An 11,540-nucleotide genomic window follows, 5' to 3' on the forward strand; every position below is an offset into this window, starting at 1 on the left:
TTTGTGTCCTTTCTAGGTTACAGGTTTCCCAAAGGCAATGATCTTGCCTTCCGTTCGTTCTATACAATGAAGTGAAATACACATTTTACAATAACAATTTAATTATTCTACATCCCTCTGAGCTCCATGATGACCTGTTATATAATTGCTAGTAATACAGAAACGTGCCTGCCTTGTCTAAACCCTAGCAATAAATGGCAGTTTTTATTTGACCTAAAAGTGAATTGCTTATTTACTTCTCCTTTACAGTATGAAAAGCTATTTTCCTGCCATCCCAAATTATGACTCATAATCAAGTAAACAGCACTTCATTTCAGTCTGTCATTTTTATTGTCCGCAGAGTTTTTTTAACTACACACAACAAATACTTTGATATAATCTAAGATAATAAAATAGTTGAACAACTTTTGCTTTTAGATTTACATTTGTATAGAAACAATCTGTGGAACACCTCACCTCCAAACCAGAGTGTCTAAAAACAGTGATTCATTAGCATTGCTTTAAATAATTGTTTGGTTAAAAGTTGCTGTTTCCATTCTCAACTGAAATGTGTCTCCATGCAGTTTCCCTTGGGTCCAAAGCTGAAGGCCTTGGGGAGGTGGTCACTCTCTTCTCTGTCCTTGCCTTGTGTGGAGGACAGTGATTAGAGCAGGGTTGTCATAAAAGCCAGGAAGAAAAGAAATCAATTGCACATCTCTAGTTTTCAAGGGTCAAGGTTCTAACGGGTCTTTACACAAGTCCCTTTCTGTAGCTGTGAGGTTCTAGGATGATAGTATGTGCCTGCCTGTTCCCGGATGCTCCTTTTCGTCACTAATTGTGTCAGTTCCTATGGAGGGGCTGTGGCCATTGTCCATAAGTTCTCCCTAAAGCCTGCTCATTTTGTCAGATTTAAGCCTTGTCCCTTGTATTATGTCACTTGGATGCTGTGTCATGGTGCCCAGGGAGGATCCACCATCCCTTAAGAAATGCCTCATCCCACCCTCAAATCCCCAGAGTGCCCAAGAGTGAAGACCCCATGGAGACAGTGACTTCAGTGAAACACGCCGCCCAGAGAGGCTGGGGGACTCTGGCCTAGATCATTCCATTGATCTTAGTCCACTCGTAGATGTCCTGCTCGCACACTATGTCAGAGTTGATGAGGAGGTATCTGTCGCCCACACAGAAGTGCTTCTGACAGGCGGCACATTTGAAACATTCCAGGTGATACACTTTGTCTTTCACCCGCATCGTCATCTCGTAGGCACGGATCCGCTTGTCACAGGATGCGCAGAGACCATCTTGGCCAAAAAGCCTGGGGGTAAAACAGAAAGAAAAGCTAAGAAGACATCGGCAGACACAAAACTGGCAGAAAGGACTTGAGGATGGGTTCCATACGGGAGGCTCACTTCCAACCTGTCAGGAAACCAGGAAGAGGTGGGTCTGGGGAAGCTCACGGGGTCTTTCCCAAAGGGAAGGGGATTCTCCAGGAGGAGGCTGCAACCCGTGGGCATCTGCATTTGGCATAACCTGCCCCTTTTCTTAGTTTTCCTTGCTCTAGGCTGCCCTGGGGCCCTTTGTCTGTGGGGAAGTGCCTTAGCTGAAGTGATTTGAATTAAGAGGTGAGGCATGTACTGTGAGTCCCCTCCCAGGGGAACTTTCATTTTAGAAGGAGAGCTGGAGTAAATCTCTGGGGGCCGTCTGAGGAGGAACTGAGCAGGAATGCAGTGAAATGGGCATCTTTCTGGGGTTCCCGGATTCTCTCATGGCAACAACCACTGATCCCACCCGTGGAAAGGGCTGGTCTGCATCTCCTCCCTAAGCTAAGATGGCCGCCTCCGCATGACTGTTCTCTGGAGCCCCAGCTTCTAGGAGACAGAGGGAATTCGACAGGAGATACTCGGTGCAGATCTGGGAGACCAACGGCCTCTTTCCACACTGAACAGAAGAGCTCGCTGCAAGGTCCTTGGCTGTCCCAGTGGCATGAATCTCTGGAGAAACTTCTGTTCTGACACTGAAATTGAGACTCCCCTAAGTCTCAGTAAGTCACTTATTTCAAGCAAATATTCACTGTCAAGGTAGGAGAGGTGATACGGTGGAACCCAGGGCAGTGGCTCGTTCTCAAGCTGTGTTCCCGGGATCAGCAGATTTGCCTCACCTGGGGGCTTGCTAGAAATGCACCTTCTCAGGTCTCCCGGTTGAGACACTCTGGGGAGAAGCCATTGTGGTCAGGGGCCCTTCCACGTGAGTTTTGCAATCAGCCCGCAAGAGCGAAATCGCGCGTATCCAGGACCAGCCCTGAGGACGGGGTGAGCATAGTGGGACCTCGGGTCCCTCTGAGCTTCTAAAGTGGCAGTAATCCAGCATCTGCCTCACTGGGCTACGAAAAGGATCACCCGAGCACTGTCAAAGCACCGACCACCAAAGGCGAAGCCCCCAATGACTGTTTTAGCACAGGTCGGGGTACTCAAAAGGCACCGTCCTGCTAAAGGAAAGCATTTTCACACGTGCCTGATAATGCGCCCCTCCCACCTCCAACCTTTAGGACAGTCTTAGGTTAATGCTGCTTCTTATCAGACGTTCTTAGTCACCTCAGGATAGTGGAGAATGGATGGGAACATTCTGAGAGGCTGGAGGGAAGACAGTCAATTGACACATTTGGAAACATTTGGGCAGAATTAATGGAAGCAGGAAGATGCCCTCTGTGAGTAAAGGGCTGGTGGCGAGAGCCTGGGCCAGTTAATTTCCCTCTGAATTCCGCTTTGCATCTGAGGATCTCTGAGCATTTTTTTTGAGGCACCACCTGGGGGCAAACTCATTGGGGGGGGAAGGGGAGAACATTTTCTCCCAGCATAGCAGATGGCCGAGCTGTAGGAAGCTGCCACCTTGGAGGTCACAGAGTGGAAAGCCTGACTGTTCAGTAAGTTGAGTTTGAGACTGAGTGAGGATAAACGACCCAACAAAATAGCGTCCGTGGCTTGAAGCCAACACGTGGGGTGTGTGACCCTTAAGGAAGGAGAGCATTTATTAAAGGGACGTTGGGGGTAAATTACAGTGCACATCAGGCAGTTAATAAGGGGAAGGACAAAGGACTCATATTTGGGAGGCTGGTTCTAGTCCCTCTAATGAGCCAGGTGCCCCAGACCAAAGGACATCTTCTCTTCTGATGTCTGTGTCATAAGCTGTAGAGCACGGGAACTGGAAGAAAAGGCCTCTGCAGCCCCTTCCAGCCCTGGTAGCCTAAGATTCTACTAATAGGAAAAATAAGCCAGGACTTAACATCTAATTTGAGCATTCACCTCCGGCGCCAAGAACTGGTGCCTTGGGCTGGGTATCCCGGAAGCAGACCCCGAAGAGAGGAATTATTAAGGAATCATTCTCAGGGGAAGCCGGTGAGAGGCAAGGGAAGTTGGATAGAAGGGGAGGAAGGCAAGCAAATTTGCAGTCTCCAGCAAAGGCCCTCAGAGAGGAGTGCCAGGAGGATGGCACAGGGACTCCGGGATGTAAGTTACGTCTCCGAGTCTGCCTGGCTCCAGGCAAGGTTGCAAGGTTCCTGCAATGCCAGTCATTGGTCAATGGCCAGTATTAAGATCCACTGGCAGTATGGGGGCAGTGGGTACACTTTGGCTCTAACAGATGCAGATGTTGGGTGTTGCAAATAAAACCCTTGGAGGAGGTGCACTGCACACAAAGGCGGTAGAAAGGGGTTTGACGGAATCTGGGGGCTCCACACTGACATGAGCAGCTACTGCTAGGTTCCCAGCAGCACAACCCACCAGCAGCAAGCAGAAGCTGGGTTTAGATTCTGCACTGGGATCTCATGAATATTTGAGGCTAAATGTCTGAAAAGGACTGTAACAGGCGGGTCAGCCATGGGCAATCCTCAGGAGGCGGAGAAGTTCCCCCCGGGAGGGAAGAAGGACTGAACTTCATCACAGGACCCCCCACTTATTCACTCTTGCCTTTTTAAAAGATGCTCCCAGATATATTAAGAATGCAGGTAAGCAAGTCCATGGCTAAAGGACCATCCCTGAAGCAAAAAAAAAAAAAAAAAAAGGTTTTTCTCCTCTGTCAAGAGGTGTCAATGTCTTAAGCTTTCTCCTGCCCATTTTAATAACAATAATATAAATATTAAAAGATGGCTGGAAATGCCGGCACTAACAGAGAGTTAATTAACATGTTGCCTAGGAATGTAGCAGGGAGAAGAATTATTTCATGTCACCAAGACACAAGTTAATTAACACTGGGTTCTCCCAGACAATTTCTTTCTCTTCTTTTTAAAAATGCAAAAGATGAACAAGCCCGGGCGGCACTGGGTTTATTCTCGAACGTTACAGAAAGCCACAGAGATAGGGAGAAGCCGGAGCTCCTTTTGACCTGACTCTATCTGCACTTCATTTAATAAGATTCAAATGATTTGACAGGGATGTAGTCAGGGGGCCCAATGGGAATCATTTACCCGTCTCTTTCTGCACTGACTTGGCAAACTGGTAGCCAGCAAAATCAGGTCTCTATTTATCCCAGTTCCATTTTCTTGTAACTTAATAAAAAAATGGACCAAAATTATAATCACAGTCATTGAAAACTCAACTTATTTTCTCCAAACCACCAAATGTGCAAGGGCTTTATCAGAGAATTTAGGGGGGGGGGGGGAAGCGTATTCTATCCATCTCTGGGTAAACAGATAAGCTTCCTTCACCGTGGAATTGCCTGCATTTTTTTTTTTTTTTTAATGTAAAAATGCTCTGAGGGCAGGTTTGGGAGGAAGAGGTAGCCTGGCGGCCAAGGGCAGTGGAGTCTAAACGAGCTTCCGGGTTGGGTGGTCCTAATGCATTAGTGCTTCGTGCTCCACGGACCCTTTGCCACGGGAAGATGGCAAGAAACTGACAGCTACACAGCTGAGCAGATCTGACAGTAGAGGGCACAGAGTTACCTCCACAGCAGCTAATATGAAACTGGAAATGCTAGAACATTCCGGGCAAAGGCACTCATTGAGTGCCGGAAAATTCACTTGGCCAACAGTATGACCCAGAGCATCAGAGATATCCTCTGCTCCTGTCTCACGGGGTGTTGTAGCATTCCTATTTTTCCCTCCACTCTCTCTCTCTCTCTCTTTTTTTTTTTTTAATATTTTATTATTTCCGAGATCAGACGAGATCGGGTTCAGGGTGGTATGGCCGTAGACTAAATATTTTATTATTTATTTGACAGAGATCACAAGTAGGCAGAGAGGCAGGCAGAGAAAGAGGGGGAAGCAGGCTCCTCACGGAGTGGAGACCCCCATGCGGGGCTTGATCCCAGGACTCCGAGACCATGACATGAGCTGAAGGCAGAGGCTTTAACCCACTGAGCCACCCAGGCGCTCCTTTGCTTCCACTCTTCTGTCTCTGTTCATTAGGCAGGAAAGACTTAATGTCCTGAGGGTTAGTTATAAGGGCAGCTAACATCTATCTGATATTCACACACCAAGCCAAGTAGTTCACACGTATTACCCTATCGAATCCTCACCTCCTCCCTGGAGGTAGGTGCTGCTATTGCCCCCATTTTATAGGGGAAGAAATAAAGGCTGAGGAACGCTAAGGAACTTGCCCCAGGTCACAGTCGGAAAGCTGTGGTGCCAGGACTTCAACCGACAGCTGATCTCAGAACCTTTGCCCTGTCATAGTCAAAAGCTCAGGGCTTTTAAATCACATAAGATTAGAGTCCTACAAAAGAATCTTTTATAACCTATATATGTATTTTGGAGCATTAAGTGCACCCCTAAGAACCCATCATCCAGCTGTTCGACCCCAAGCCTCCTGGTTCCTGCGGAGCGCTCTGTGATTCCCTCCCAGGCCCCTCTCCTGGTGTGCTCCTCAAAGGAACTACTGTAGGGAATTTTGTGTTCATCATTGTCTCACCTATAAAAAATTAGTATTTGACATAGGAATGTGTCCCTGCGACTATGCCTCTCCAACAGGAAGAGATGCCGAAGACTTCTCTGCATGGGCCAGCTGAGACCCAACCTCTGGCCCGGACATCTGGGCAGGTGGCCGGAGCGGAAGAGCTAGACGGAGACTCAGCTGTCCATGGCCTCTCACCCTCCCATCTCGGGGCCCCTTGGGGTGTGGAGGGAGGGTACCTGAGATAGTCCCTCCGGCAGAGCTTCCGGCCCAGCTTGTAGTAGAGGCGCCGCCCCACCTCGCCCAGCCGGCACCCGCAGAGGTCACAGCTGAGGCAGTCCTCGTGCCAGTACTGGTCGATGGCCTTCAGGAAGTAGCGGTCCCCGATGTTCTGCTGGCACCCGCCGCATGTCAGCAGGGACGGAGGGATCTGCAGGACCTCATCCACTGGCTCCCTGGAAAGAAGACCCGCGTTAGGGATAACCTTGGGATGAGCACCAGGGGTGAGCCATCGCTCTGGGCTGAATAGGACAGTTTCAGTTTGGAGACAGGAGAAAGGACGGGGCTACATATCCAGAGGCCAGATGGCAGAGGGGCCCAGCTAGCTTGGGTCAGGACAGGAGAGAGCGAGGCCTTCCACCCTCGATGCTATGGAAGGAAATGCCAGTGGCTCTGCACCCCGGCCCCGAGCCCTACACTGTTCTAGGGCCTTCTGCCCTCTCTTGTTTTTATTTCTTTTTTCCACCCTCCCTTCCTACTCTCCTTCGGTCTCTTCCCATTTCTCCTTCTTTTTCCTCCTTCCAGGCCTAGACTCAAGGGCCCTGTTGAGCCCCACAGGAGGCACTCCAGGCTAGAAAAGAATTGCCTACCCGGAGGGCTCAAAATCTGCAAGTTCCCTGTTGAATCTCCGTGCCATCCTACCCCAAGCCCTTCCCAACTGCACGAAAAGCAGAAGTGAGGAAGAAAGAAGAAACCAATCAAAGATTATATTAGGTTGTTTTCTTGGTTCCAAATAAAAATTCCATCAGGATATAATAGAAATTCTCATTATTATTATTTTAAAATTATATATATATATATTATATATATATAAAAGTTATATATATATATATATATATATATATATATATATAAATAAATTTTTTAAACAGAAATTCCACATCCCATCCTTATTACTGAGTGAATCCTTGAAGAAAAAGCCCAGGTAGTAAGGCCATTGTTAGACTTATAAGGGACACTAAGCAGACCTTTCTGCATGTGAAAAGATTTACAACAGCAAAACCAATTTGGACAAAGCTGATTTAAGAAAGAAATGAGGAAAGGGTAATGATTATTTTCAAGAAAGTGGAAGGCGATTAAACAGATTGAAATCTCCATCCAGGCAATTGCTAATAGCGAGCCTGTGAGATGTGTTTCTTCGTTAAAAAGTCAGATAGGATCTGCAGTCCTCTTGGCTTCACTGGAATCTGGATACTACTGTTTTACATTTTTAAATAAATATTTTTATTTGCCAAAAGAAAATAAAAGAGAGTGGAAAGAAACTATTCCCACACCAAATGGAACACAGGAAAAACCTAATACCTATTGCTTTGTAACAATTAACAAGTAAGTGCTCTTTTGAATCTTACTCAAACACAATTTTTTTTTAATCCATTATGTTTTTTTAAAATGGAGCACTTCCAACCATGGGATTCCCAAAGGGAATTTCCTTCTCTGTATCTTGAGGGTATAAATCTATCTCCTATTTCTAGCTGACAGTGACTTGCCAGGTGACCTTGTGTCCTGAGATGGCCCGGGCCCACAGAGCTCAGCACCCATTATACTGAGGGAAGATGAGACACAGGTAATTCGTGTTGATCACGTACTCTGACAACTTCAGGTGCCTCTGTCTAGAAAGTGCACACCTCCCTGAGTACTTAGGAATACTGAAGCCAAGTCCACGCTTTGTAGACCAAGGGTCAGTGTCCTTCATAAGATGATCCCTTCTTAGAATTAGAAAATGTGAAACCCAAGTCAGTTTTCTTTTAAACACTCAAGACTTTAAATAGTTTTAAGAATTCACTGAAGCCTCACTCGCTTTTCTTTGTTTCCACAGGTTACACCTAAGTACTTCCATTCTCCCTTCTGAAAAATAATATCCCCAGCATTTTCACATGCGTCAACTAAGAAACGCATGTCTTCTCTTTCCACGGCCCACAGTCTGACTTTGGGCTTCCAGAAATACTCATGCAACCTTGACCACACTCGATGGCCTGATGGTGATGCTGCCAACCATCTGTGAAAAAGGAGAATCTGCACTTTGCTGGTGCAAAATTGCCTGGAATTAAAATGAACCTCTCTTGTTACTCATAGGTAGGTGGTAGAGTAAATCTCTATGTTCGAGAATTCTGGCTGGCTTTCTGTCTAAAGGTTTCATTTGCAAATAAGTAAGTAAGTAAATAAATAAATAAAATGTTTCATTTGCAAACGCCTATAGGCAAACTTGTATCCCTACCTAGGAGATGCCCATAGTCATGACCCAAGTGGGCTTTAAGTAAATACACAATGAGGCATCTGGTAGGACAGTGTTCCTCTACGGTAGAAATGTTAAGCAAAGAGCCATTGTGACGGTCCAAGATGAGATAGGAAAGGACAGGATAAGATATTGGCTCTATCTAGCTTTCTGTAATTAATGATAATATCACATTGTGTTTCATGGATATTCCAACGTAATGAATAAGTGGGATTCACCCTCAAATAAATATTTTATATTCTCCTGGAGCCTACCCCAAATCTTATACCTGAATATCACTTCAGCCTGGATTTCTGGGATCCTTGCTCAACAATTTCCAATAAAAGAAGGGAGTGGGAGGTGCTACAGTAATTTCCCAACTAGCTTGTCCATCTCCAGGTAGACCCCGTCTTTATGGGGCACACGGTGAAATGAAGGATGAGCATTCTTCAGCAAATGCCTGCTGTACTCTGAGGCTAGGATGTTCCCATTTTCTAACCTCAGTGAAAAAGCACAAACTTTGAAAAGAGCAAACCTCCTTCAGGGAACTGAAACCTCCAGATTTATCTCCTAATAAAAGGATTAGTTGACTAAGTTCTGCTGATTGAAAAGGCATTAGGCACCAATACATCCCGTTCACTCTTCTTGCATTACTAGGGTCTTGCCCAGGCTCTAAAAACTGAGGGCGAAGTTGTAATTCTAGGTTTATAAGAAAAGTGTGCAAACCACCCTTTAAACCGGGCATCTGCGGAGATACATTGTTTTAAAAATGAATGTTCTTTTTCTCCCAAGCATTTGTTGAAGGAAGCTGTGTTTTCCTTAGAACAGACCTGGCCCCTTATAGAACAGGGGTCTGAGCCTTCAAGATTGAAGAGTGATGTTTATGTTCTCACCGGATCATGGTACTTCCTGTATTTTATAAGAGCATGCTGAGTGTTTATGCTGGTAACTGAGGGTAAAGCCCAGGTATATAAACACCATAGATGGCTGGAACTGGGGGAGGGAGAGACTTCAATCAGGAAAGCACAATTCCTTTAAAGCAGGAAAAGAAAAGAAGAGAAAACAAATGCCTCTTAAAAGCACAAATGGACAAGTCATTAACCAGCTCCTTTGGTCTGTGTAACAAATCCCTTCAAAGGATTAGATGGGGACTTCAAAGGAATAAAAATTCTCAATACCAGACAGCTAATGAATCTTAAAAGGGCATTTGCGCTGACGGGAAAATGATATCTTAAACAACCCTTTCTTCCCTTGTTAACGCTAAAGAATGGATTGGAGGTATAGGTTGGGAAAGGGGAACATTCCAAACCAGTACAAAGCTCAGAAAAGACATGCGGCAAATGTTCATTAGAGCTCTCGTTCTCTGACCCCAAACCCCTTTGAGACTGTGATAAATGCTATGAGCCACTGCTCCCCCAGAATTCACCTATACACAAAATGGTGCACTAACTTTTGAGGTTCACAGGCCCCCATCAGTGGACCCCAAATTAACTCCGGATTTAGGAGCTCGAAAGTCTCTGGAGGCCAGGGAGAGCTCCTAGGTGGACGCTCGAACCCCCTCACCCGCCCGTCCCTGGCGCTGCTGGCTGCCGCTCCACCTGCGCACCGCTAAGGGGGCCGTAGGGGACTCGGGAGGCCTCCACTTGGAATGTCCCCCCTTCCAGGATCAAGTGGACAAAGAGAATGGGGACCGAGGAAGCGAGAGGTGAGAAGGGAGCAGAACCAAGCCCAGAACGCTCTCGGGACTGCACCTGCGCGCCTCCGAGCTCCCCCCTGTGCCTGTTCCCGTGTAAACTTTCTGGCCCGCGGTGTCTTTGAGGTGCGTCCCAGGTAGCCGGGAGGGGCCCGCAGAGGTGCCAGGCCGAACTCCTCTCCCTGCCGCGGGGCGCCTACCCCTCTCCCACTGTCCCCAGAGCCACCCGCGAGTAAGGGGGGAGCCCCGCGTAAGGCAGAGGGAGCCAAGGGCACGCTGCGGGCGCGCACCTGGAGCCTTGTCGCCGGCCGCCGGCGCTACCCTGCAGCTCCAGGGCGGGAGGCCGTGGTCTCCGTGGGTGGCAGGGGCAGAGGAGCCACACTTACTCAGACGGGTCCAGGCTCTTCCTCTCGATGGCCGAGGACATTGGGGAGGGAGGTGGCGTGCCAGGAGGCGGAGGCGCTCCCTTTGTGGCGCGGGGCTGGCCGGCTGCCGGGGCTCGGACCCCCTCGGGTGCTCGGGCGCCGCCGCCACCGCCGCTCCTGCGCCTCCTCTTGCTCCGGCGCTCCGGCGGCGAGCTCGCCCCTCCGCGCTCAAGGACAGTCACCGCGCTCCCTTCAAACGCCAAAGAGAGAGAGCGAATCACCCGGCTGCCGGCGCGCCGCGGCCGAGGCGGGGACCGGGGCGCGCAGCCTGGCCCCAGCGGCTGCAGCTGCTGCTGCTGCTCAGGACTTAACCTTCCATCTCGGTCCCGCCGCCGCCGCCGCCGCCGCCGCCACCGCCGCCGCCAGGTCCGGCTCGGCTCGCGCGCTGTCACCGGCTCCGCGCCGCCCGCGGGGATCGTGCGCGCCCGCCCGGCCGCCCCGAGTCCCTCGCACCTTCGACCCAGGTCGCGGCACGCAGCTCGCCGCCGAGGGCAGGGAGGGGGCGGCCGCCTGGGGGCGGGGAGGGGACCGTGCCTCTCTCCCCGGGCTCCCTCCTCTCTCGGGAAGGTCTATTTTCGCTCAGCTTCCCTCTGTCTCTGGTTTCATTTCCTTTTTCCTGATCACGATTCAAATACAATAGAAGGAAATCACATTTAAAGAGACAGCTGCCCGGTCCCCCCCCCCCCCTTTTTTAAACGGGGCTCCTGGGGATTAGCAATACAAACAGCAGCATCAGGACCGACTTGGCTTCTTAAAGGGGCCAGCGTCGGGGGCGGGGGGGAGTCGCTCAGTGAACACGGCTCCTTCGTGGGGGGGGGGGGGGGCTGGGTTGCATCTAAATCATTCTTTAGGGCTTCCCCTCTTCGGCGTTTCCCTTTTGGTTAACTAAGCCTGAAAGTAACCAGCAGGCCGCTCACGGAAGAAAGACAAGACAAGAACGTGGAATAAGCACATACAGAAATGCACGCGTTCCGGGTGGCTTTCGCGGCCGTCCGGGGTTCGAGGTCCCAGGTCCGCGGACACAGCGCGCGAGGGTGTCCCGGACAGCGCGGCTGTGCTGGCGGCCGGCTTGT

The 11,540-nt window shown here is 49.3% G+C and overlaps 1 protein-coding gene across 1 annotated transcript; it reads right to left on the reverse strand.

The window, feature by feature from the left end:
- Window positions 1-275: 275 nt before the first annotated feature.
- Window positions 276-10,916, reverse strand: LMO2 (LIM domain only 2). Its single transcript, XM_047693114.1, has 4 exons — window positions 10,780-10,916; window positions 10,429-10,657; window positions 6,098-6,313; window positions 276-1,291 (listed from the first exon to the last, which is right to left on the reverse strand). The coding sequence occupies exons 1-4, from the start codon at window positions 10,784-10,786 to the stop codon at window positions 1,072-1,074; spliced, it is 672 nt and encodes a 223-aa protein (XP_047549070.1). The 5' UTR covers window positions 10,787-10,916; the 3' UTR covers window positions 276-1,071.
- Window positions 10,917-11,540: the final 624 nt, after the last annotated feature.

This window comes from Lutra lutra, chromosome 10 (genome assembly GCF_902655055.1).
Source record: "Lutra lutra chromosome 10, mLutLut1.2, whole genome shotgun sequence".
NCBI lineage: Eukaryota > Metazoa > Chordata > Mammalia > Carnivora > Mustelidae > Lutra > Lutra lutra.

Coding starts and splice junctions, on each gene's coding strand:
- LMO2 (XM_047693114.1), bottom strand. Junction 6,314..10,428: donor AAGAGCCTGGACCCGTCTGA/GTAAGTGTGGCT, acceptor TCTTCTTTCCAG/GGAGCCAGTGGATGAGGTCC. Junction 1,292..6,097: donor TGCCGGAGGGACTATCTCAG/GTACCCTCCCTC, acceptor TTTTACCCCCAG/GCTTTTTGGCCAAGATGGTC.